Genomic DNA, 22,167 nt, shown 5'->3' with positions numbered 1-22,167 from the left:
GAAATCACAGTGACCCTTCCACTTCAGCCTCCATGGAACTGGGTTTAAAGACGTGAGCCACATGCTTAGTTTCATGATAACTTCACTTCATAAATATAAGCACATGTACATATGCTGTGTTACACATAAAGTGTGATTTATACTGTGAATTCTAGTGTTCTAGAATTTCTAAAGAAATCTTGAGAAATGCTACTCTGGTAAAAAATGAGGTGTCATGGGGCTGGGATGACAGCTTAGTGGGTGAAGCTCTGTCTGCTCAAGCCTGAGCCCCCAAGTTCAACCTGAAACCCCATGTATAAAGCTGGCAGCCATGGTGGGCTTCTGTAATCCCAATGTACTGACATCAGGATGGGAGGCAGGGGCAAACCTACCCAAGCTCCACTGGGCACAGCGAAAAGAACGATAGCAGAGCAAGAGTGACAGAAAACCTGCTTCACATGTGGTGGGTTACTGGGGGCGGGCTTGAAAATTGACCTCTGACCTCCACACACATGCTGTGGCATGCATGGGCCTGCACTCACACACATGAACACATACGTACATAAATAAATTTATTTGTTTGCAAGTGGAGGGAAAGAGAGAAACAGTGAGTGAGTATGGGCGCACCAGGGCCTCCAGCCACTGCAAATGAACTCCAGATGGGTGCGCCACTTTGTGCATCTGGCTTTCTGTGGGTCCTAGGGAATGGAATCCTGGTCGTTAGGCTTTGCAGGCAAATGTTTTAACTACTAAGCCACCTCTCTAGCCCAATACTTTTTTTTTTTTTTAATATAAAAGCACTAACAATTGTGGGAAAAAGATGTCAGTAAGATCAAAACAGTATGAATAGTTGGAGGCTGATGATGGCAATAAAAAAAAAAAATCTCACTATCTTTTATCTGTCCAAAACTTATATCTCATGTGTTTGCATGTTTCAGCAGCAATCAACCAGTAAGACGGTCTCTTCGTTTCTCTGACCCTTCTCCTCGGATTTTGCGACTGTCCATAGCCAAAGGCACAGATCCAAACTACATTCCTCCAAACTATGTAAGTCCACGTGAAAGACGGCAGTTCCTGACCATCATTATGTCCTGACACTCTTTGTATTAGTTACTTTTCTCATTGCTGTGACCAAATATGTGGCCAGAAGCAGCTTAAGGGAAGAAAGGTTTATCTTGGCTCACGGTTTGTGGGGATACAGTGCATCACGAGTGGGAAGCATGTGGATCCAGGATGCAGCTGGGACTCTTCTCCCTCACATCGTGGAACAGGAAGCAGAGAAAAAGAACAGGAAGTGGTGTTGAACTACAAAATGTACAGCCCTGCCCACTGTGACTCCCTTCCTCCAGACAGTTTTTCTACCTCTCAAAGGTTTCACAACCTTCTAAAGCAATAATGCCAACTAGGGACTAAGTGAGTGTATGAGGTTGTTTCACATTGAAACCATGGCCCTGTTAATTCTGTATTTTTCTTTCCTTTTTGTATTTCTCTCTCTTATCAAATGAAAGTGTCTGACAAACTCCTCTATGCCTAATGTATCTGTCAGTAGTAGATTCAAGAAGCAGGACCATGAATGACATAGGATAAAGGATAAAGGCTTTATTACGGACCCCATGGATATGAGGGAGAGTGGATTTGTGAAGGGGAAAGTGGGGGAGGGAAGGGAATTATCATGGTGTATTGTCTATAAATATGGTTGTCATCAATTTTAAAAAGTTTTTTTAAAAAATTACCCCATAGCCGAGCATCGTGGCACACACCTTTAATCCCAGCACTTAGGAGGCAGGGGTAGGAGGATGGTTGTGAGTGTGAGGCCAGTCTGAGAATACGCAGTGAATTCCAGGTACTAGAATGAAACCCTACCTTGAAAAACAAAACAAACAAACAAACAAACAAATTACCCCTTGGCCATTTGTTGGAGAAGATGGAAAAGTCTATGTCGGACTTGGCTCTTGTATAGATGTAGATGTAGATGTAGATGTAGATGTAATGAAAGGTAGAGATATGTGGGAAGTTCCCTAGAAGGTCTCTGAGGCAAATGTTCTAACCCTTTCAGAGGTGGAAGGACCAGTTCTACTGGTAAAGAAAGTTCAGTAATATGTAGGGCTTAAAATCCCTTTTGCTGGGATCTGTCCATATATCCCAATCCCAATTTTTCAAGATCTCCATGACCTCATGGCACAACGGTAGGGCGTCTGACTCCAATTTTTCAAGACCCTCTTCCAGTCATTGCCCTAACTTTACTCAAGGGATACTACAAGTTTAAGAATAATTTTTTTTTTGCATGTGTGTAGCAGTATGTGATCTGATGTGTGTGTGTGTGTGTGTGTGGTGTGTGTGCATGTGTGCGGTGTATGAGCATATATATGCTGATGCATGTATCTGGGGAGGCCAGAGGAGAATGTCAGATGCCCCTTTCGTTGCTCATATGCGTGGTTCCTTGAGAGAGGGAGAGAATGTGCACACTGGGAACTCCAGCCACTGCAAACGAACTCCAGAAGTATGCACTCCTTGTGCATCTGGCTTGCGTGGGACCTGGAGAATCAAACAGGGATCCTTTGGCTTTGCAGGCATGCGCCTTAACCGCTAAGCCATCTCTCCAGCCCTTCTTTTTTTTAAAATATATTTTATTTACTTATTTGAGAGAGAGAGAATGGGCATGCCAGGGCTTCCAGCCACTGTAAACAAACTCCAGATGCATGTGTCCCCTTGCGCATCTGGCTTACATGAGTCCTGGGGAATCGAACCAGGACCCTTTGGTTTGCAGACAAACGCCTTAACCACTAACCCATCTCTCCAGCCCAGGGATTAATTTTCTAAAAAAAAAAGATGAAAGCCGGGCATGGTGACCTTTAATCCCAGCAGAGATAGGAGGATCGCTGTGAGTTCGAGGCCACCCTGAGACTACATAGTGAATTCCAGGTTAGCCTGAGCCAGTGTGAGACCCTACCTCGAAAAAAAAAAAAAAAGACATGAGACCGGGGTTGTGGTGCATGCCTTTCATCCCAGCACTTGGTAGGAGGATCACTGTGAGTTCAAGGCCACCCTGAAAATACACAGTGAATTCCAGGTCAGCCTGGGCTAGAGCAAGACCCTACCTCAAAAAAAAAAAAAAAAAAAAAGAAAGAAAGCAAGAAAGAGAGAGAGAGATGAGGCCAGACCCCATGCCATCTGTTTAGGCATCTGTTCACATCCTCTGGTGAGTCCCATAGGGGAAGGGATAAGGAAAAACAAACAAGTGTCCATTGCAGGCTCAAAGACATTGCTCACTTTTACTTTCAGGGATCCTGTGGCCCCTACACTGCCTCAATAATATGTACAGAGGGACCCTCACATGTCTGTCCATGTGGTGTAGACCTCTAGGCGCGGCTGCTGTGCTTAGGGGAGTCTCCTAAAGTGGAGTGTCCCAAGGAAGAACGTTGCCAGAGCTAGGTGGGAGCTCCATGATTTTTATGGTTTGGTGTTGGAACTCATGTATCACTGCGATCACACTCTGTTGATTGCTATCTGGCCAGATTCAAGGGCGTGGGGACACAAACCCTACCTCTCAGTGAGAGAAGTGTTAAGGAATTTATGGGCACTTAAGTAAGCCCTGCCACACCTAATGATGTGAGTCTCTTGGTATCCTTGAACATGGTTATTAATTAATAGGGCCAAGTTTTGCACTTCAAATTAAAAAAAAAAAAAACAAATTTTCTTAGGTTTTTAGGTTTAGCTTTCTTCAGCTTTATTATTATATCTATAATCCATCAATTTGAGTCATTAATTTGAAAACTCCTGTTTCCAAACCTTATAATTTTTATTTGTGGAGAGAGCAAGACAGACACAGAGAAAGAAAGAGAGACAATGGGTGCATGGGTGCATCCGGGCTTTTTGCTCCTGTAAACAAACTCTAGAGGCATATGCCACTTTACCCATCTGGTTTCACGTGGGTACTGGGGAATTGAATTTGGGCCAGCAGGCTTTGCAAGCAAGCACTGTTAACTGCCGAGCCATCTCCATAGTCCTTCTTAGTGGAAGTTTTTATTAGAAATAAGATGTTTTAAATTTGATGAAGCTTAATTTATCAATCATTTCTTTCATATTTAATGTTGTTGGTGTCCTAATAAATCTTTGCTCATGTCTAGCCTATATAAAAATATGAAGTATTCTGTATTTTCCTGTAGTCGCTTTGATGCTTATGCACATGAGCCACTTTACCGTAGGTTTTTATATATGAGAGGTAGACATTGAGGTTCATTTTAGTTTCACATGGATAATTCAGTTTTTCCTGCACAATTTGATGAATTTTTCCCCCTATTAAATTACTTTGGGTCTATGTATGGACTCTAAGTTCTCTTTGAATTGTCTACTCTTATACCAATGCTATCTTGATTACTATGGTTTTAAAAGTCTTTACTCAAAGGTGAATAAAAGAGCATAAGTCTCTCAATTTCATTCTTGTTTTTAGACTTATTTTTTGCTGTTCTAAATCTTCTACATTTTCTCATAAAGTTTAGACTCAATGGCACCTTAATACTCTTGGTTTTGTCTTCTTATATAATATAATTAATGAGTGATTGTTTTATTTCCTCCTGGAGGCAGTGTATTTTTGGGGGCGGGCTTATGAGTGTTATAGTTAGTTTCCCCATGCCAGTCATTGGCACACTCTCCTGTTGCTATGATCCACCTTATGTTGGCCAGGGGATAATGTCCACCCTGTGCTCATGCCATTGTTTCCCCTGCCATCATGGAGCTTCCCCCTCAAGCCTGTAAACTGAAATAAACCTCTTTTTTTTCTCCACAAGCTGCTCTTGGTCGGGTGATTTCTGCTAGCAATGCAAAGCTGACTGCAACACAACCATATCTTAGGCAGATTTATACTTTTCGTTGTTTTTTTTTTTTTTTCCTGATATAGAATCTCACTCTAGCCCAGGCTGATCTGCAATTCACTATGTAGTCTCAGGGTGGCTTTGAACTCACAGTGATACTTCTACTTCTGCCTGCCAAGTGCTGGGATTAAAGGTGTGTACCACTGCCTGGCAGATTTATACTTTTCACAATTTTTATTAACATTTTCTGTGATTATAAAAAATATCCCATGGTAATACCCCCCCTCCCCCCAGATTTACACTTTTCTATAGAATAAGCAGCTTATCCTGAGTGACACTGTCTTGTCCAAGTAATGGATAGGCCCATGTGGAAGGGAGCATGTCTTTGTTCTTTATCAGAGACTCTCTTTAGATAGCAATCACATAAGATTTAGGCTCTTGGAGCCAAGTATAGTTAGTTATCTTAATGGCTTTTTGGGACAGTTCAGGATGTTACAGTCTCTTTCCAGGGCCAGAGATGTGAATCAGGTCCCATAACTCTCATCCTCATTGAAATCCCACTGTTTCAGTCCTTTGTTTTACAGGCTGGTGACTATGATGGAAGGGTCCAGCCCCAACGTCCAGCCAAGTCTGCTAAACATGTAATTAGCAACCTAACAGAGGCTTATGGTTCTGCTTCCTCCTCCTTGGCTTTGGTTTCTTATCTGTTTCAACTGGAAGAAAGCCACTAAGATGATGATGATGATCTGTGATCACATGACCTCTTGTTTCCACACACCAGAACAACCGGGAGCAGAGCAGAGTCTTCTTTAAGTGTTCTCATGCAGTCGGCTGATCTTTATTAATCCACAGATCTGCAGAACCTTTTGTTACAAGTCAGCATGTGACTGTTTGCTATCTCCTCCACATCTGCAGTGTGGAGGTTAAATTCCTGAAAAGTTGGTTTGGAATCTGGACAATGTTATTTAAGAAAGATAGAAGCTTATTCTTGTCAATGATTACTTCAGGGTTCCCATCCTTAGGGCTCGGGATATAACTCAGTGCTTGCCCTGTGTGTGAGATGCCCTAGGTTCAATTCCCAGCATGGAAAAGAAAGAAAGAAAATAAAAAAGAAAGAAGGAAAAAAGGATTTCCAGCCAGGTGTGGTGGCACATGCCTTTCATCCCAGCACTTGGGAGGCAGAGGTAGGAGGATTGCTCGAGGCCACCCTGAGAATGCAGAGTGAATTCCAGGTCAGCCTGGGCTAGAGTGAGACCCTACCTCGAAAAACCAAAATAAATAAATAAATAAAAATTTAAAAAGGATTCCCATCCTTTCTGCTGCCTGGATAACTTGAGATGTCTGGTCCAGAGCTCAGACCAGACCATATTTATAATTCTGAACTCGTGTTTATTATTTGACACTTACAGATACTGTTTTATTTTTCTCCTCTAGGACAAAAACAGGATTTCATTGTCTGCCCTGAGTGCTACTGCAAGTCCAAGAATTGTAGACCTCGCCCACCCAAGGCTCAAGTTAGATGGTCTGTGCTATGAACGGGAAAGTAATGAAGTGCCCATCCGTCCTGTAAGTCATCCCTGCCTCCCGGCCATCTGCTGTCTTTCCGGGTGCTCCTGAGGTGGTATTTTGCCTCAGCAAGGCATATCTCCTAGAACAGTTACTCTCTTACTGCTGGGACAAAACACCCAACCACAAGCAGCTTCTGGAAGGGCGGGTCGAAGTGGGAATGGCTGAGGCACGTTATCCAGAGCTGCCTGTTCCCTCAATTGTCTTAGCAAGGCTGGATTTCACTGGACAAGAGTGGAAGCAGAGAGACCAGTAAGGAAAGTGTGACAGTAATGTAAGAGAGAAGTGACACTGACAAGGAGGTCTGACATGTGTCTCGGTGGTGTTTTGTTTCTGCCGTAGGTGAACCCTGCTGCCAAGCTGGCCAAACCCAGTGCCCGCATCATAGCTTTAGCCAAGTCCAAGCCCGTCCATCAAGATTACCTGCCGGTGCGAGATGCACAGTGGCCAATATCGTACGCCGCTACCCATGTCCAAGCGTCTCCCAGAATCGAAGAACTGGCTAACCCATTTAAAAGGTAGGACAGCTTCAGGCTAAAGTGGGACAAGAATGGTTGGGGCTCTGAAGAAAGGGAGACGGTTGACCTAAAAAAGGCCAAGAAATTGAGCTATAGAAATTTTATTTTAAAGATATGTTGTGTGTGTATGTGGGGGGTCTCTTGCCGCTGCCAGCAAATGCCATCTACTTGTGTTACTTTTTGAATCTGGTTTTACATAAATGTTGGGGAATCAAATCTGTGCTGGCAGGCTTTAAAACCAAGAGCCTTTAAACATTGAGCCAGCTCCCCAGGCCTCTAGAACTTTTTTTGTTTTAAGTTGCAGTAACATCTCACGAACTTGTTATATGTGTTAGGATAACTACATGGTCATTTTACCATAAATATAAGGTAACCACAATAGGGTTAGAAGTCATCTGTATAATCATGGTTATTCAATTATTTATCTAACATATGTTTAGTGAATCAAGTTGTAGAACAAAGCAATTTGTAAAAGAAAAGACCCACATATATGTCACGTATGTATGTATGCATACCTATCATATCCCATACACTTATTTACATATGACTATCATATCTTAGAAAAGTCTATAAGTTAGTACCAATGGTTATCTTTGGAGAACTAGGCAACTGGAACAAGAATACTTAGTTCTCATTAAATAGGTTTGTATCATTGGATTTTTTTTTTTCCCCGAGGCAGGGTCTCACTTTAGCCCAGGCTGATCTGGAATTCACTATGTAGTCTCAGGGTGGCCTCGAACTCACAGCGGTCCTTCTACCTCTGCCTCGCAAGTGCTGGGATTAAAGGCGTGCACCACCACACCTGGCTAGCTCTTATATTTAAAATGGTCTTAAAGGGCTGGAGAGATGGCTTAGCGGTTAAGCGCTTGCCTGTGAAGCCTAAGGACCCTGGTTCGAGGCTCGGTTCCCCAGGTCCCACGTTAGCCAGATGCACAAGGGGGCGCACGCATCTGGAGTTCGTTTGCAGAGGCTGGAAGCCCTGGCGCGCCCATTCTCTCTCTCTCCCTCTATCTGTCTTTCTCTCTGTGTCTGTTGTTCTCATATAAATAAATAAAAAAAATTAAAAAAATAAAATGGTCTTAAAATATTACAAGGGAGCCTGGCATGGTAGTTCAGCACTTGGGAGTGTGAGACAGACAGACTGCTGTGAATTTGAGGCCATCCTGGACTACATAGTGAGTCCTGGACCATCCTGAGCAAGGAATGTTTCTAAATCCCCCCAAAAGAAAAATTATACTGGGGGCTGGAAAGTGGCTGAGCAGTTAAGGCGCTTGCCTGCAAAACCTGACAACCCAAGTTCAACTCCCCAGTACCCACATAAAGCCAGATGCACAGTGGCACACGCATTTGGAGTTCCTTTGCAGTGGTTGGAGGCCCTGGTGCGCCCATTCTCTTTCTTTCTCTGTGTCTTCTCTCTTTCCCTGCTTGCAAGTAAATAAAAATATTTTAAAAATTATACATGAAGTGCATCATGGGGTGGACTGAAACTCACTGTGCTCCTCGGAGACGGGAATAGGGGATACCCTCAAGTCTCCCCTCAAGCTTTCTTCCCAGCAGCACAGGTGTGATTGGCTGGTAAGACGCTAAGAATGACAGCCCTCAAAAAGTAGATGGTTTTCAAGCTGGGGATGTAATTCAGTGACAGAGAATTTTCCTAGCAAGCAGAAGACATTGAATTGAAATCCCAGCATTACAAAGACAAAAATAAAAATTTAAAAAAGATGTTTTTTTAAGCCTACCCAGAAGATTCCAGAAGATTGATGTTCCTCCCTTTCTCTCTCTCTCTCTCTCTCTTTCTTTCCTTTCCTCTTCTCCTCCCTTCTTTCTCTCTCTTTTTTAAAATTTTTTTTTCTTTTGTTTTGTCCTCAAGCAGAAGATGACCTTGGACTTCTGAAAGTCCTGCCTCTACCTTCTAGTGCCCGGATGGCCCATGCACTACCTCACCCAGTTTATGCTGTGCTGGGGGCGGGGGGCGGGGACTGGTCACACCTAGAGCTGTGTACATGCTAGGCAAGCACTCTACCACAGAGCTATACCCCTGGCCACCCCAGAACTTACTTTCTGTGGAAAAGAACAAATATGCCATCTGGATTTGACCACGGATCATGCTGTGACTTCTTTGAGACTTCATTTGCTCATATGCACTGTGGAGGTCGTGGAAACCAAGAGAATAGCCTAGTATTTAACATACCCTGGGTACTTGGAGAGTCTAGTTCCCTTTCCTCCTCCTGTTATCTCAAGCTGATTTCTTTTTCTGTTTCAGGACTCCTGTGCATATCATATATTATGATCCTGATGTCTTTAATGTCAAGCCGGCTGCTTTGAAAGCACGTTGTTCTCCCAGGATCCAGGAACTGGCCATGCCTCTCAAGCGTTAACTGTTGCAAGTCAGCTCCATCAGACATTAGCTATGTGATGACTTAGTTCCCTACCCTGATACTAAACACCTCCCCAGTACCACCCCCTTCCAGGCCCTTCTAGATATGAGCGCTCCAGAGAATACACTGTGAGCCGCAAACAGCCACTGTTGCAACCTGTGATGCTGTCTTTAGCAAGTCTGGGGAGTCCACCAGGCAGTGAGAGAGAAATGAGCTGCTTCATTATCCTCCCGCCTCCTCCTCAGCACTGTGGCTGCCTCGATGACATCTTTTTGTTTGTTTGTTTTGTATTGTTTTTGATTTTAGAGGTAGGGTCTTGCTCTGGCCCAGGCTGACCTGGAATTCACTATGTAGTCTCTGGGTTTCTACTCATTACCTAGAGAAGCACTGACACGAAGATCGTTTTTGAATAAACTGAGCTATGCTCCGTAATCTTGAGCTGACACTTAGGGAGCAGCTTGCGTAAATGATTACGTACCCACCAGTGCCTGCTCCCAGGCCACTGAGAAAGCAGTACTTGCCTCGTGACATGCTGTCCCAGCTGTCGGGGAAGGCCAAGATGGGAGGGTTCCCTGAGCCTGGCATCAAGCATACTGACATTCCACCTCAAAAATGGAAATAACATTTTAAAAAGAAAAGGATAGACACAGTGGTATGTTGACTGTAACCTCAGCACCCGTGGGGCTAAAGCAGGATAGTGCTTTTTCAAAATTTATTTTTATTTTAGAGAGAGAGAGAGAATTGACGTGCCAGGGCCTCAGCCACTGCAATCAAACTCCAGAAACTTGCACCACCTAGTGGGCAAGTGCAACCTTGTGTTGCCTCACCTTTGAGTTTCTGGCTGACATGGGATCTGGAGAGTTGGACGTGGGTCCTTCGGCTTTGCAGGCAAACACCTTAGCCGCTAAGCCATCTCTCCAGCCCTAGTGCTGACCTGGAATTCACTGTGTAGTCTCAAGGTGGCTTTGAGCTCACGGCAATCCTCCTACCTCTGCTGATTAAAGGCATGCGCCACCATGCTTTTAATGACAACTATGAAAATAATTCTTTGCTCAACTGTATCTGCCTAGAACTTTTTTTTTTTTTCCTTTGGTTTTTCAAGGTAAGGTCCCAGTCTAGCTCAGGCTGACCTGGAATTCACTATGTAGTCTCAGGGTGGCTTCGAACTCACAATGATCCTCCTACCTCTGTCTCCCAAGTGCTGGGATTAAAGGCATGTACCACAATGCCTGGCTTTTTGTTTGCTTTTCAAGGTAGGATTTTGCTCTATCCCAGGCTGACCTGGAATTCACTATGTAGTTTTAGGGTGGCCTTGAACTCACGGTGATCCTCCTACCTCTGCCTCCAGAGTGCTGGGATTAAAGGCCTGCACTGTCACACCCAGCAGAACTTTTCAATTTTATTCTAAGTACCACTATTTCATAAACATAACTTTTGGGGGTACACCTAGATTTGCTTGAAAATTAGTTTACTTGAAAGCTTATTATCCACTGAAGGTGATCTACCTTTAAAGCATTTGTAGTAATTTTGAACTTGAGTTTGGAGTTAGAGAGGCCTGGGTGTGGGTCATTTACCAGGTGTTTGAGCTTAAACAAATTTCTGAACTCCCTATGTCTCAATTTCTTTATGTGTAAAGTGTGTTCCTACCTCACTGTTCAAAATACTAGTGAGAAAAAACGCATATAATAAAGCATGTATTCAAATTAAAAGTTGTTTAAAAATCAAGCTGTTTACTAAAAGCCAGGCAGTAGTATAACTCATACCAGTGAGAAGAACGAATGAATGATCATTGGCTCTCTGGCCTTCTTCAGACACCCTACAAGGCAACATAGATGCAACATGGTGAGCCAATCAGATGACGTCTCTGCCATCTTGGACTGTTCTTAGCCTGTTAGGAAAGAAGGATCTAATTTAAATATCCACAAACAAGTTGTCAGGTTACAACAGTAACTCGCTGTGAAATAACAGAACAGAGAACTTTGATCTCTTTGCTCAGTTAGGGTTGAGAATGACTAACTCAGCAGAGGGGGGAGAGCGACGCATCCTGGGTAGTGGGAACACACACTTGGTGGAGTTTAGCCCGCCCCCCATTGGGCAGGCTATCTCCAGTTTCCAGCTACTGGTAGTTAATGGTTGGTTGGGGCCAAGAGGAGACATTTTCTTCAGCGGTACAGCCACTGGTGAGGCACCCATGATCTGACAAATAACCCTCCCCCAACTCCTGCCCGGGCAAGCAAACTAATGACACTCAATCGGACATAAACATCCTAAGCAAGGGCTGGGAGAATGGCTTAGCAGTTAAGACATTTGCCTGCAAAGCCTAAGGACCACGGTTTGATTCCCCAGGACCCATGTAAGCCAGATGCACAAGGAGGTGCATGCATCTGGTGTTTGTTTGCAGTGGCTGGAGGCCCTGGAGTGCCCACTCTCTCTTTCTCTCTGCCTCTTCCTCTCTCTCTCTCAAATAAATGAATGAATAAGTAAATAAATAAAATATTTTTAAAAAACCACCTCTTCCCACCCCCCACCAAAAAAACCCAGAAAATGCCAGGCGTGGCCCAGCGTTTTAATGTAGAACTCTCCGCTTCTGCCCAGCACGTCTGTTCTGCTGCCCACCACAGGAGAGAACAGCTCTGTGTGGTGAGTTTCTGAAAACCTGAGGGGTAAAGTGGCACATTTTGTATTTTGCTTACAAATTATCTTCTTGTTTAACAAATCTGACTGATCTTCTGTTAAAAGTTTACCTACATGCCCAAAACATTACAGGCTATTGCCGAGGCCCTTGGTTTCCCACCAGGAATAGATGGTAAGACCCTATTGCTAAAGACTCCACATACTTGGGTTGCAAAGCCACTGAGAAATCTTGCTGGATCTGAGCTGATAACCTCCTCCATGTAGACCAGCTGACAGAAAGGTGGAAGAAGCCATTCTGCATGCAGTTCAATGGGAGAGACAGAAATCACCAGTGAAGATACTCAACAGTGGACACTGCAAGCCTTATATTTGGCCAGCCAGGCCAAATGAGCCAATGGGTGCAATAGTGGCATGTCTGTCATGGTGGAAACCAACTTCCCTCTAATTGGACTGGAGGCCCACTCCATGGGAGGGAATACATCCCTGATACTGAAAACCTACCACAGGGATAGTCATGAGCCCTAGGGTGTAACGTCTGTTACTGTCTGGCTAAATATATATCCTATGTTCATCAAACTGCCCAGTAAGCACTTCTCCTAATGTTCATACCCAAATATTAATGCTACTCTCACTTTTGGTAGAGAACCTTCTCTTTTCAGATGGCAGTGACCTTGGGATGACTCAGAAGGCATCAAGACCATCATAATAGGAGGAAAGGATCATGACATTAAAATAAAAGAGAGACTGATTGAGAGGGGGTGGGGATATGATGGAGGATGGATTTGCAAAGGGAAAGTGGGGGAGGGCATTACCATGGGATATTGTTTACAATCATGGAAGTTGTTATTAAAAAAAAATAAATAAATTTTTTTTTTAAGTTTACCTAGATGGCTTGTCACCAAATGTTTCTGAGGCACTTACTTGAGGTAATTTGAAACAACTTTCTCTTCAGGCAAAGAGTGGTCAAAGTCTGAGAAAAAACTGGCCGTGCTAAATTCTCTCAGATTGTGCACTACAGGTGAAGACTCTGGCAATACTTCTCTGGGTTCAGCAGTCGCTTCAAGGCTCTTCCCTTCTGTTATCTTCAATAGCTTTTCTCCAGGAGCTCCAAATTTCAGTTATCAAGTTTTCTGGAGTCCTTCCTCGTTAAGAAGGGATTAGAAGCTAGAGAACCAATCCGTTCCTCCAGTTTTACTTCTTTGCCTTCAGAGAGCTGTGGTCAACCAGTTAAGACTGTCCTGGCAACCCCTTCTACCAGGTGATCTTGCTCTTTCTGTAAGAGATCACTTTTCTTGGCTAGCAGAGATGATCTAAATGGACTATTCTCTGTGTTCCTTGCAGTAGGTGATAAAGGGGCATTGTCCATTTCAAATTCTGGTATTTTCTTATAAGTTGTTACAGTTTTTTAAAAATTTTTTGTTTATTTTTATTGACTTATTTGAGAGTGATAGAGGCAGATATATATATATATATATATATACACACACACATATGGAGACAGAGAGAGGTGGGGGGAGGGGAGCAGGGCCTCCAGCCACTGCAAACGAACTCCAGACGCGTGTGCCCCCTTGTGCATCTGGCTAACGTGGGACCTGGGGAATCGAGCCTCAAACCAGGGTCCTCAGGCTTCACAGGCAAGCGCTTAACCGCTGAGCCATCTCTCCAGCCCTGTTACAGTTTTTTTTCTTTGGGAGTTTTCATGTTTGTATCCTTTTCAAGTTGTGTGACGCTATTTCTAGATGATGAAGCAGGTTGTAACAGAAAAGAGTCAGGGCTGCTGCTTGGATCACACAGACCTAGAGCATCAATGTCTCTTCTGCAACCATTTTCTTGGTCATGTTCCTTGTGTACATCTGAAAGTGAAGCAGGACACTTAGCGAGAAAACTCTTTGCGTATACATCTGCTGACACAGGGTCGAATGAAAATGGAGACGTTGATGGTTGTGGTGGTTTGATTCAGGTGTCCCCCAAAGACTGAGGTGTTCTGAATGCTAGCTCCCCAGCTGATGGATATTTGGGAATTAATGCCTCCTGGAGGGAGTGTATTGTTGGGGGCGGGCTTATGGGCTTTATAGCCAGTTTCCCCATGCCAGTGTTTGGTGCGCCCTCCTGTTGCTGTGTCCACCTTATGTTGGCCAGGGGGCGATGTCCACCCTCTGCTCATGCCATCGTTTTCCCCTGCCATCGTGGAGCTTCCCCTCGAGCCTGTAAGCCAAAATAAACCTCTTTTTCCCAGAAGCTGCTCTTGGTTGGGTGATTTCTACCAGCAATGCGAACCGGACTGCAACAGAGGTAAAAGAGCCACAGCGGGAATTCAACCTTTGCTTAGACTGAAAGGAGAGAGACCACGAAATTCTTTCCATTTCCATGCTCCTTGCTTGTCAACAACAGAATGTCTTATAGCAGTGCAATCTTCTTTTATTTTATGCCTCAAATGCTTCAGATGGGACAGTCTTTCCTTCTGAAAACTGGTTTATTTCTTAGGGTAGTGAAGGTCTCTTGTCAGTCTTGTTTGGTGAGACTTACAACATTTATACTTCATTATTTTCAAGACTTCATTTAACAACTGTTAAGAGGTTCAATTTCCAGCCTCATAAACATTTCCAGTCTGCAACTGACATACTTGTTTCTCAGTGTGGTCTAGTAGGAGCCTTGGAATACTAAAGCATATTATATTGGTTAACAAGACGAAGGACTGAACTAACAACTTCTCTCTCCTTTTCCAAAAACATGAGTGCTTCATTCACTAAAGTCCATGAAAGTTGAACCTTTTGAATTTCCTCTTGCATATTACTTTGGTCATTACAGGATTCCATCTTTTTAATTTGATTTTGCAGTCCCACACATTCTGATCTCAAAATTTGCACTTGCTTAACCAATACTTGTGCATTTTTCTGTCCCATGAGGCTTTGAATGTTGAGCGTCATGAGGGAGGGGCAGGTTGGAGCGCGTGTCCCCAGAGCGTCCCTCGCTCTTCAGCAATGGCCGGCAGCCTTCTCATCCTTTGTAGCAGATGGGAGGAGAACACATCACGGGCTGGAAGAAGGTGGCTCCATCAGAAAAGACAAAGGGACAGCATGGCGGTTTCATCCAGGCGTTCCTCACAAACTCCTGTACGCTGAATGCTTGATCCCTACCTGGCGGCATTTTGGGAACGGGGCCTCCTGGAGGAGGTGTGCTGTTGGAGGTCAGATTTATGGGTGTTATAGCCAGTGCTACAGTCAGGTTTGCACTGCGGGCAGAAAACACCCAACCCACAGCATCTTGTGGGGGTAAAAAGGGGCTTATTTTGGCTTATAGACTCAAGGGGAAGCTCCGTGATGACAGGGGAAAATGATGGCATGAGCAGAGGGTGGACATCACCCCATGGCCAACATAACGTGGACCATAGCAACAGGAGAGTGTGCCAAACACTGGCATAGGGAAACTGGCTACAACACCCATAAGCCTGTCCCCAGCAATATACCACCTCCAGGTGGCATCTATTCCTAAGTCTCCACCAGCTGGGGACCTAGCATTCAGAACATGTGAGTTATGGGGGACACCTGAATCAAAGTACCACAGGCTATTTAGGAAGTGACTAGGTCACCCTCTTGAATGAGATAATTGCCTAGTACCCACTTAGGGCACAAAGTGATACATGCCTCTGGAGTTCGTGTGCACTGGCAAGTGGCCCTGATGTACCCATTTTCTCTCTTTTATATATATTCCAGGTATGGTGCCACACACCTTTAATCCCAGCACCCAGGAGGCAAAAGTAGGAGGATCACCATAAGTTCAAGGCCTCCCTGAGACTACATAATGAATTCCAGGTCAGCCTGGGCTACAGTGAGTCCCTACCTTGAACCATATTAGAAGTAGAGAGCAAGCCCTTGCCACACATTAAGTCTATGACTGTGTTGGCCTTGTACACCCCAGCCTTCAGAACTCCAACAAATAAAATTATTTTATACATAAATGACTCAGCCTGTGATACCTTTTTAAAAATTATTTTTCGTTTACTTATTTGAGAGCAACAGGACAGAGAAATAGGCACATAGAGAGAGAGAGAGAGAGAATGGGCACGCCAGGGCCTCCAGCCACTGCAAACCAAACTCCAGACACGTGCGCCCCCTTGTGCATCTGGCTAACGTGGGTCCTGGGGAATCGAGCCTTGAGCCAGGGTCCTTAGGCTTCACAGGCAAGAGCTTAACCACTAAGCCATCTCTCCAGCCCCCTGTGGTATCTTGTTATAACAGCCCAAGTCAACTAAGACAGTCAATATTCAGGTGGAACCATGGTACAAATGGACAATGGCCAGACACTAAATGACAGTGGAACCCTGCTCCTTAGTCCCTGTAGCAACCTCTGGGTTGTAAGAGCTGCATGCACAGTGGGCACTCCATACATGCGGGTGTATGAAGGATGGAGGGGAGAGAGCTAACTGGGTCTAGCTGAAGGAAGGAAAGTGGTGGCATATACCGTAAGCAGCTTCCTGAAGTCGGGGGGAGAGGGAGGGTGCCGAGCAGCCCTGCTCTGGCCGAGGACACTGATTCTGGAATGAAACTTCATCAATATTAGCCATGCCTTAGTGGTTAAGGCGTTTTCTTGCAAGGCCTAAGGACCCTGGTTTGATTCCTCAGGACCCATGTAAGCCAGATGTACCAGGGGGGCGCATGCATCTGGAGTTCATTTGCAGTGGCTAGAGGCCCTGATGCACCCATTCTCTCTTTCTCTCTCTCTCAAATAAATAAATAAATAAAATATTTAAATAAGTTAATAATTTAAAAAATATTAGCCATGCAATCTGTACCAAGAAGCCTAATTTTTCATTGACTCTTGATATGTGAGATATCACAGCATATTATGACCCTTTCCTTGACTGAATTCAGGAACAACTGATCAAGATAGGAACCCAGGGCTATAGAGATGCACTTAAGGCACTTGCCAGCAAGGCCAAAGGACCCAGGTTCAATTCCCCAGTGCCCACATAAAGCTGGATGCACAAAGTGGCCCATGTGTCTGGAGTTAATTTGTAGTGGCTAGAGGTACTGGCATGCCCATTCTATCTATCTCCTTCTCTTTCTCTCTCAAATAAGTAAAATATTTTTAAAAATAGGAACCCAGGCAGAGTTCAGAGTAACTTGTTTAGCAGATGATGAAGCTGCTTGGGTAGGCCACCTGAGCCCCTACATGGGCAAGCCTTCTGCACAGGAAACACCTGCCATAGAGCAGACAGGTCCTCCTCAAAGACTCAATTCTGAGGGAGGAAGATGGTCACCTCTGTTGTTAGCATCTCTTTGCAGGCACAAGACACCAGACCAAGAGCTGCTGATAGGAGGAAATGTTTGATTGTGGCTTGCAGTCTCTGAGAGAAAGCTTTATGATGGCTTGGGAAGGCGTAGTATGAGCAGAATGGCCATCACCTCTGCCACATCAGGTGGAAAATAGCAGCAGGAGTGTGAGCTGAGCTCTGGCAAGGGGGAGCTGGCTACAACACCCCTAAGCCTGCCTCCAACAACACACCTCCTCCATCAGGACTCTCCCTCCCAAAGAGCCATGAGCTGAGGACCAAATATTCAAAATGCCTGAGTTTATGGGGGGATGTCTGATTTAAACCACCACAGCCTCTTCTAGAGCTGCCATAGGCTAATGGGAAAGAGGACGGGTAGGAACGGAAAGCTGAGAATTCTACCTGTCCACATGGCAGGAGCCATGAGAAATAAGCATTCATCCCTAACACCCCATCAGGTGGTGGTGGTTTGTTCTCTTCCTCATTCTCCTGTTCTTCTCATGTCTCCTCCTCCTCCTCCAAGTTCCCCCAAGATACTCCTGCAGACTTAGATCATTCCAGATCATTCCACAGAGGTGCCTGGCCTGCCATTGTGTCTCTGGCATTTGGGAGTGACTGACTCCCCACTTCACCCTGAAGGACAACTGCTTATTTCCCGCCTCTCCTCCTCACAGACCCTTTTCTCCATCTCAGGCCTGACGCCTGTCCTGTCTTGCAGTGTAGCATCCTGGAAGTCCCAGAGGGCCACACCCTGGTAATAGAGAGAGCTAGGCACGCAGGCACATGCCGGGGTAGGTGGGTGGAGACATTCTCTCATCTGGCAATGCCTCCCGGATGGCAAAGGAAAAATCATCACAAATCCTGAAACGATGTGTGTGTGTCTGCAGGCTCCTTGCTTCTATGTTACCATTTCTGCTAGGTCTGCTGCCAAGGCAGCTATGGGCCAGAGCCTCCCAAGAGGGCGCTTGGAGAGCCAAGACCTCTGTTAGTCAGCTCCATGTATGGGACAGATATCCAACCAGACACAGGTTTTTTTTTTTATTATTTATTTATTTTATCTTAGAGAGATAGAGAGAGACAGAGAGAGATACACAGAGAGAATTGGCTTGCTAGGGCCTCAGCCATTGCAATCGTACGCCAGGTGCTTGCGCCACCTAGTGGTATGTGTGATCTTGTGCTGGCCTCACCTCTGTGCATCTGGCTTAGGTGGGATCTGGAGAGTCACACATGGGTCCTTAGGCTTTGCAGGCAAGCACTTTAACCACTAAGCCATCTCTCCAGCCCCAGACACAGTTTTGGGGAGGAAGGGCTTTATACAGTCCAGGGGAATGCTATCAATGGCGGAAGAAGCTGGCTCCCATTCATAGATTCAAGCAGAAAAACCACTGTCAACAAGCAGTACCATAAGCAAGCAGGAACCACCAAGTTAGTAAGGAAGAAACAGTTGAGTCCCTTACGACAGATGGTCAGGATGTCAACGGTAGCCCAAGGCTCTGTCACATGCCTGTCATTCAGCTCACTTCTACTCAGGCAGGCATCGGATCACCTCGCATTGCGCGAAGAAACGTGGGTGCTATATAGCAAGAGATAAGGCGGAGGAGCGATCACGTTCACATAATCTGTTTCACAGAGTTCTATGGTACTGTCAGCGACTGATCTTAATCTCCAGTGTATCTTCAATGGGTGCACCATGGTTCAACCCTGGGCCCACTGCTTATTAATTCTGTGGTTTTCACCTCTTTGTGCCTCAGTTTCATCAGCGATGGAAATGGATAGGGGTAAGAATAGTACCGTTCTGGACCCCCGAAGTCCATGAGGTTTGCTGTGGAGAAGGCAAAGCTGGCTTTGAAGCTTGCTGAGGCATGACAGCACTCTGCTTGACTAGCATCCAGCAGGGGGCGCCTGGGGCGCTCGAGAGAGGTGGGTTGTTTGGTGTAAGGAAGGCCTTCAGTGGGAAGGCACAGAAGAGCCGGGCGTGGTGGCGCACGCCTTTAATCCCAGCACTCTGGAGGCAGAGGTAGGAGGATCGCCGTGAGTCTGAGGTCATCCTGAGGCTACAGAATAAATTCCAGGTCAGCCTGGGCTAGAGTGAGACCCTACCTCGAAATAAACAAACAAACAAAAAGATTGGACACAGGGGCTAGAGAGATGGCTTAGCAGTTAAGGTGCTTGTCTGAAAAGTCAAAGGACCCAGGTTCGATTCCCCAGGGCCCACATAAACAAGAGGCGGCTCATGTGTCTGGACTTCGTTTGCAGCGGCTAGAGGCCCTGGCATGCCCATTCTCAATCTCTCTTCTCTCTCTCAAACAAAAAATAATTTTTATAAAAAAGATTGAGCATAGGGTTGACAGACACTGCAAGGTAAGGTTTGTTCAGGGAACTCTGGAGGGTGCCGCGGCTAATGGAATGCTTTCAAGGTAATAACAATAAAGGTTATTTATCACTTCTGGGCCAGCTTCCCAGAGCTACATGACTGCGCAATAGTAAAATTCATGCTCATAGAGACAGTGAACTGCATGGGTCCAGATGGCTTTGGTTCGAGTTCTCTAAACTTACCTGCAGCAAGGCTGCAAAGACCAAGCGTGACAACAAATGAGATGGCCTGAGTCCAGCGCAGCCCACGGGACAAAAGCTCAGCGACTGCCGTCACAGGGTCAGTGGTGTCCTGTCCAAGCTCCATCTCTCTTGCCAGTTTACTAACTCATAGAACACCACCTCCAGAATGAGTTTCCTATCGGCTAAGGGTTTACCTCTTTTAAAAATGCACACACAGGGCTGGAGAGATGGCTTAGTGTTAAGGCATTTGCCTGCGAAGCCTAAGGACCCAGGTTCCATTCCCCAGGACCCACGTGAGCCAGATGCACAAGGTGGCACGTGCATCTGGAGTTCGTTTGCAGTGGCTGGAGGCCCTGGCGTGCCCATTCTATCTGCCTCTTTCTCTGACTCCCTCTCTCTACAATAAATAAATAAAAATGCGCGCACATGCAGAAAAGATGCCTCACTAAATGCTGAAAGCATTCACCTCTCAACATGGTGTTTATAAAATCCTGAACGGGGCTGTAGAGATGGCTTAGCAGCTAAGGCATATGTCTGTAAAGCCTAAGGATGCAGGTTCAATTCTCCAGGTCCCATGTAAGCCAGATGCACTAGGGGGCACGTGTGTCCAGTGCTCATTTGCAGTGGCTGGAAGCCCTGGTATGTCCATTATCTCTCTCTCTCTTTCCTTCTCTCTCAATCTCTCTCCCTCCGTCCCTCTCTCTGTCTCTAGTAAATAAATAAAAATAAATCTTTTTTAAAATCCTGAATGGAGAGCCAGAAAGCTTAGAAAACAAACCTTAGGGAAAAAAAAAGCACCATATGTCCTAAGCTCTCCTGGAACAACCTTGCCCATGCCCAAGACAGAAGGGCAGCAGTGCCTGGCCCAGAGCCTCTGACTCAGCCTGGAGGACGGTGCCTCTCTGACTCACTCTAATGTTCTCACGCCCTTCGCTTCGGTGCATCCCTGGTCAGAAAGGAACAAGGGGCATGCTGGTGGCAGAAGGGATGTCCCATTATCTCTAGAGAATAATCTGTTTTTCTTTTCCATTTGGTTTTTCAGAGGGTCTTGCTCTAGCCCAGGCTGAAATTGGAATTCACTATGTAGTCTCAGGGTGGCCTTGAACTCACGGCGATCCTCCTACCTCTGCCTCCGGAGTGCCGGGATTAAAGGCATGCACCACCACACCAAGCCAGTTTGTTTTTCAGTTCATACAGTATTATAGAAGCTCCTTGGGCTAAGGAGGTTAGTAAACCGCCTCCGTTTCCCTCATACTACCTGTGGTGAGTTATCTCTTCTGAAGTGTCTATGCCATGTTGGCAGACCCTAAACAAGGAAATGGATCTCAATCCTGCCTCCACCTTAGAGTCAATAGGAAACCTTTCAAATAGTTGCCAAGCTGGGTCAACTCTTGCAACCTCTCATCCCTGCAACCCTAGATCAGCCGAATCAGAATGTGAAGGAAGGGCCCAGGGATGGTACCCAGTTGTGAACCTCTGCAAACTTGAGCTGCCTAAGAATCTCTGAGGGGGGATTGGAGAGATGACTCAGCGGTTAAAGATGCTTGCTTGTCAAGCCTGACAGCCTGGGTTCAATTCCCCAGTACCCACTCAAGAGCCAGATGCACTGGGTGGCACATGCATCTGGGGTTCATTTGCAGTGGAGGGAGGCCCTGGTGCACCCACACTCACTCTCTTTCTCTCTTTCAAATATATATATATAAAGAATCCCCATGTTGCAGTCAGCTCCACATTGCTGAGACAAACATGCAACCAGAGACAACTTTGGGGAGGAGTGTGCTTATTTCAGGCTTACAAATCTGGGGGAAATTCCATCAATGGTGGAAGAAGCTGTTTTCTTCCATATATCCAGAGAGAGAGAGAGAGAGAGAGAGAGTGAGAGAGAGAGAGAGAGAGAGAGAGAGAGAGAGAGAGAGAGAGAGAGAGAACAGCTAGCAAATGCCAAAAAGCAGCAAGTAAGCATGAACTCAGAGCTCCAACTTCTCTCTCCACACCTTTGGGCCGGAATCAGATCTGTCCCCAATGACACGCTCCCTCCAGCCAGCTGCTGGAGACTAAAATTGGAAACTTGACCTTCATTAAAGGCCTCCCTGAGGCTATGGGGGGGCATATGTTCACACTCAAACCACCACACCCTGGGAGCCATTATCAACCTTTCCACCGGAGGACGTTCTGGCCACAGAGGACGCCATGGATTCGTGTGCCGGGGCTATCACAGAACTCAGACTGGGTGGGGATTTGAACCACAGGTGTTTATCACCTCAGCATTCTGGAAGCTGAGGTTTGAGGTTAAGCTGGCGGCAGAGTTGTTTTCTTGAGTTCTCTCCTTTCTCTTGTTGGCTTTGAGAGTTAAGATTAATTGTGCCTTTGATTAGATCCAGAATCATGTAGGGGACAAGCCACTGGGCATGTCTGTGAGAGAGTTTCTAGAGTAGGTTAATCAAAGTGGAAAG

The 22,167-nt window shown here is 45.5% G+C and overlaps 1 protein-coding gene and 1 pseudogene across 1 annotated transcript in view; one reads left to right on the top strand and one right to left on the bottom strand.

The window, feature by feature from the left end:
• Positions 1-9,391, top strand: part of Thegl (theg spermatid protein like) — a 32,728-nt gene extending 23,337 nt beyond the window's left edge. The window contains exons 6-9 of the mRNA XM_045130183.1: positions 921-1,026; positions 6,225-6,356; positions 6,699-6,874; positions 9,138-9,391. Of these exons, the coding sequence (XP_044986118.1) occupies positions 921-1,026; positions 6,225-6,356; positions 6,699-6,874; positions 9,138-9,252 (529 nt within the window). The 3' untranslated portion in view covers positions 9,253-9,391. The remainder of the gene's footprint in view (positions 1-920; positions 1,027-6,224; positions 6,357-6,698; positions 6,875-9,137) is intronic.
• Positions 9,392-11,009: 1,618 nt separating this feature from the next.
• Positions 11,010-14,813, bottom strand: LOC101597139 (annotated as a pseudogene).
• Positions 14,814-22,167: the final 7,354 nt, after the last annotated feature.

This window comes from Jaculus jaculus, chromosome 11 (assembly GCF_020740685.1).
Source record: "Jaculus jaculus isolate mJacJac1 chromosome 11, mJacJac1.mat.Y.cur, whole genome shotgun sequence".
In the NCBI taxonomy this organism is placed as follows: Eukaryota; Metazoa; Chordata; class Mammalia; order Rodentia; family Dipodidae; genus Jaculus; species Jaculus jaculus.
The sequence above is the reverse complement of the archived record's forward strand: the minus strand, read 5'-3'. Positions and strand labels throughout refer to the sequence as shown.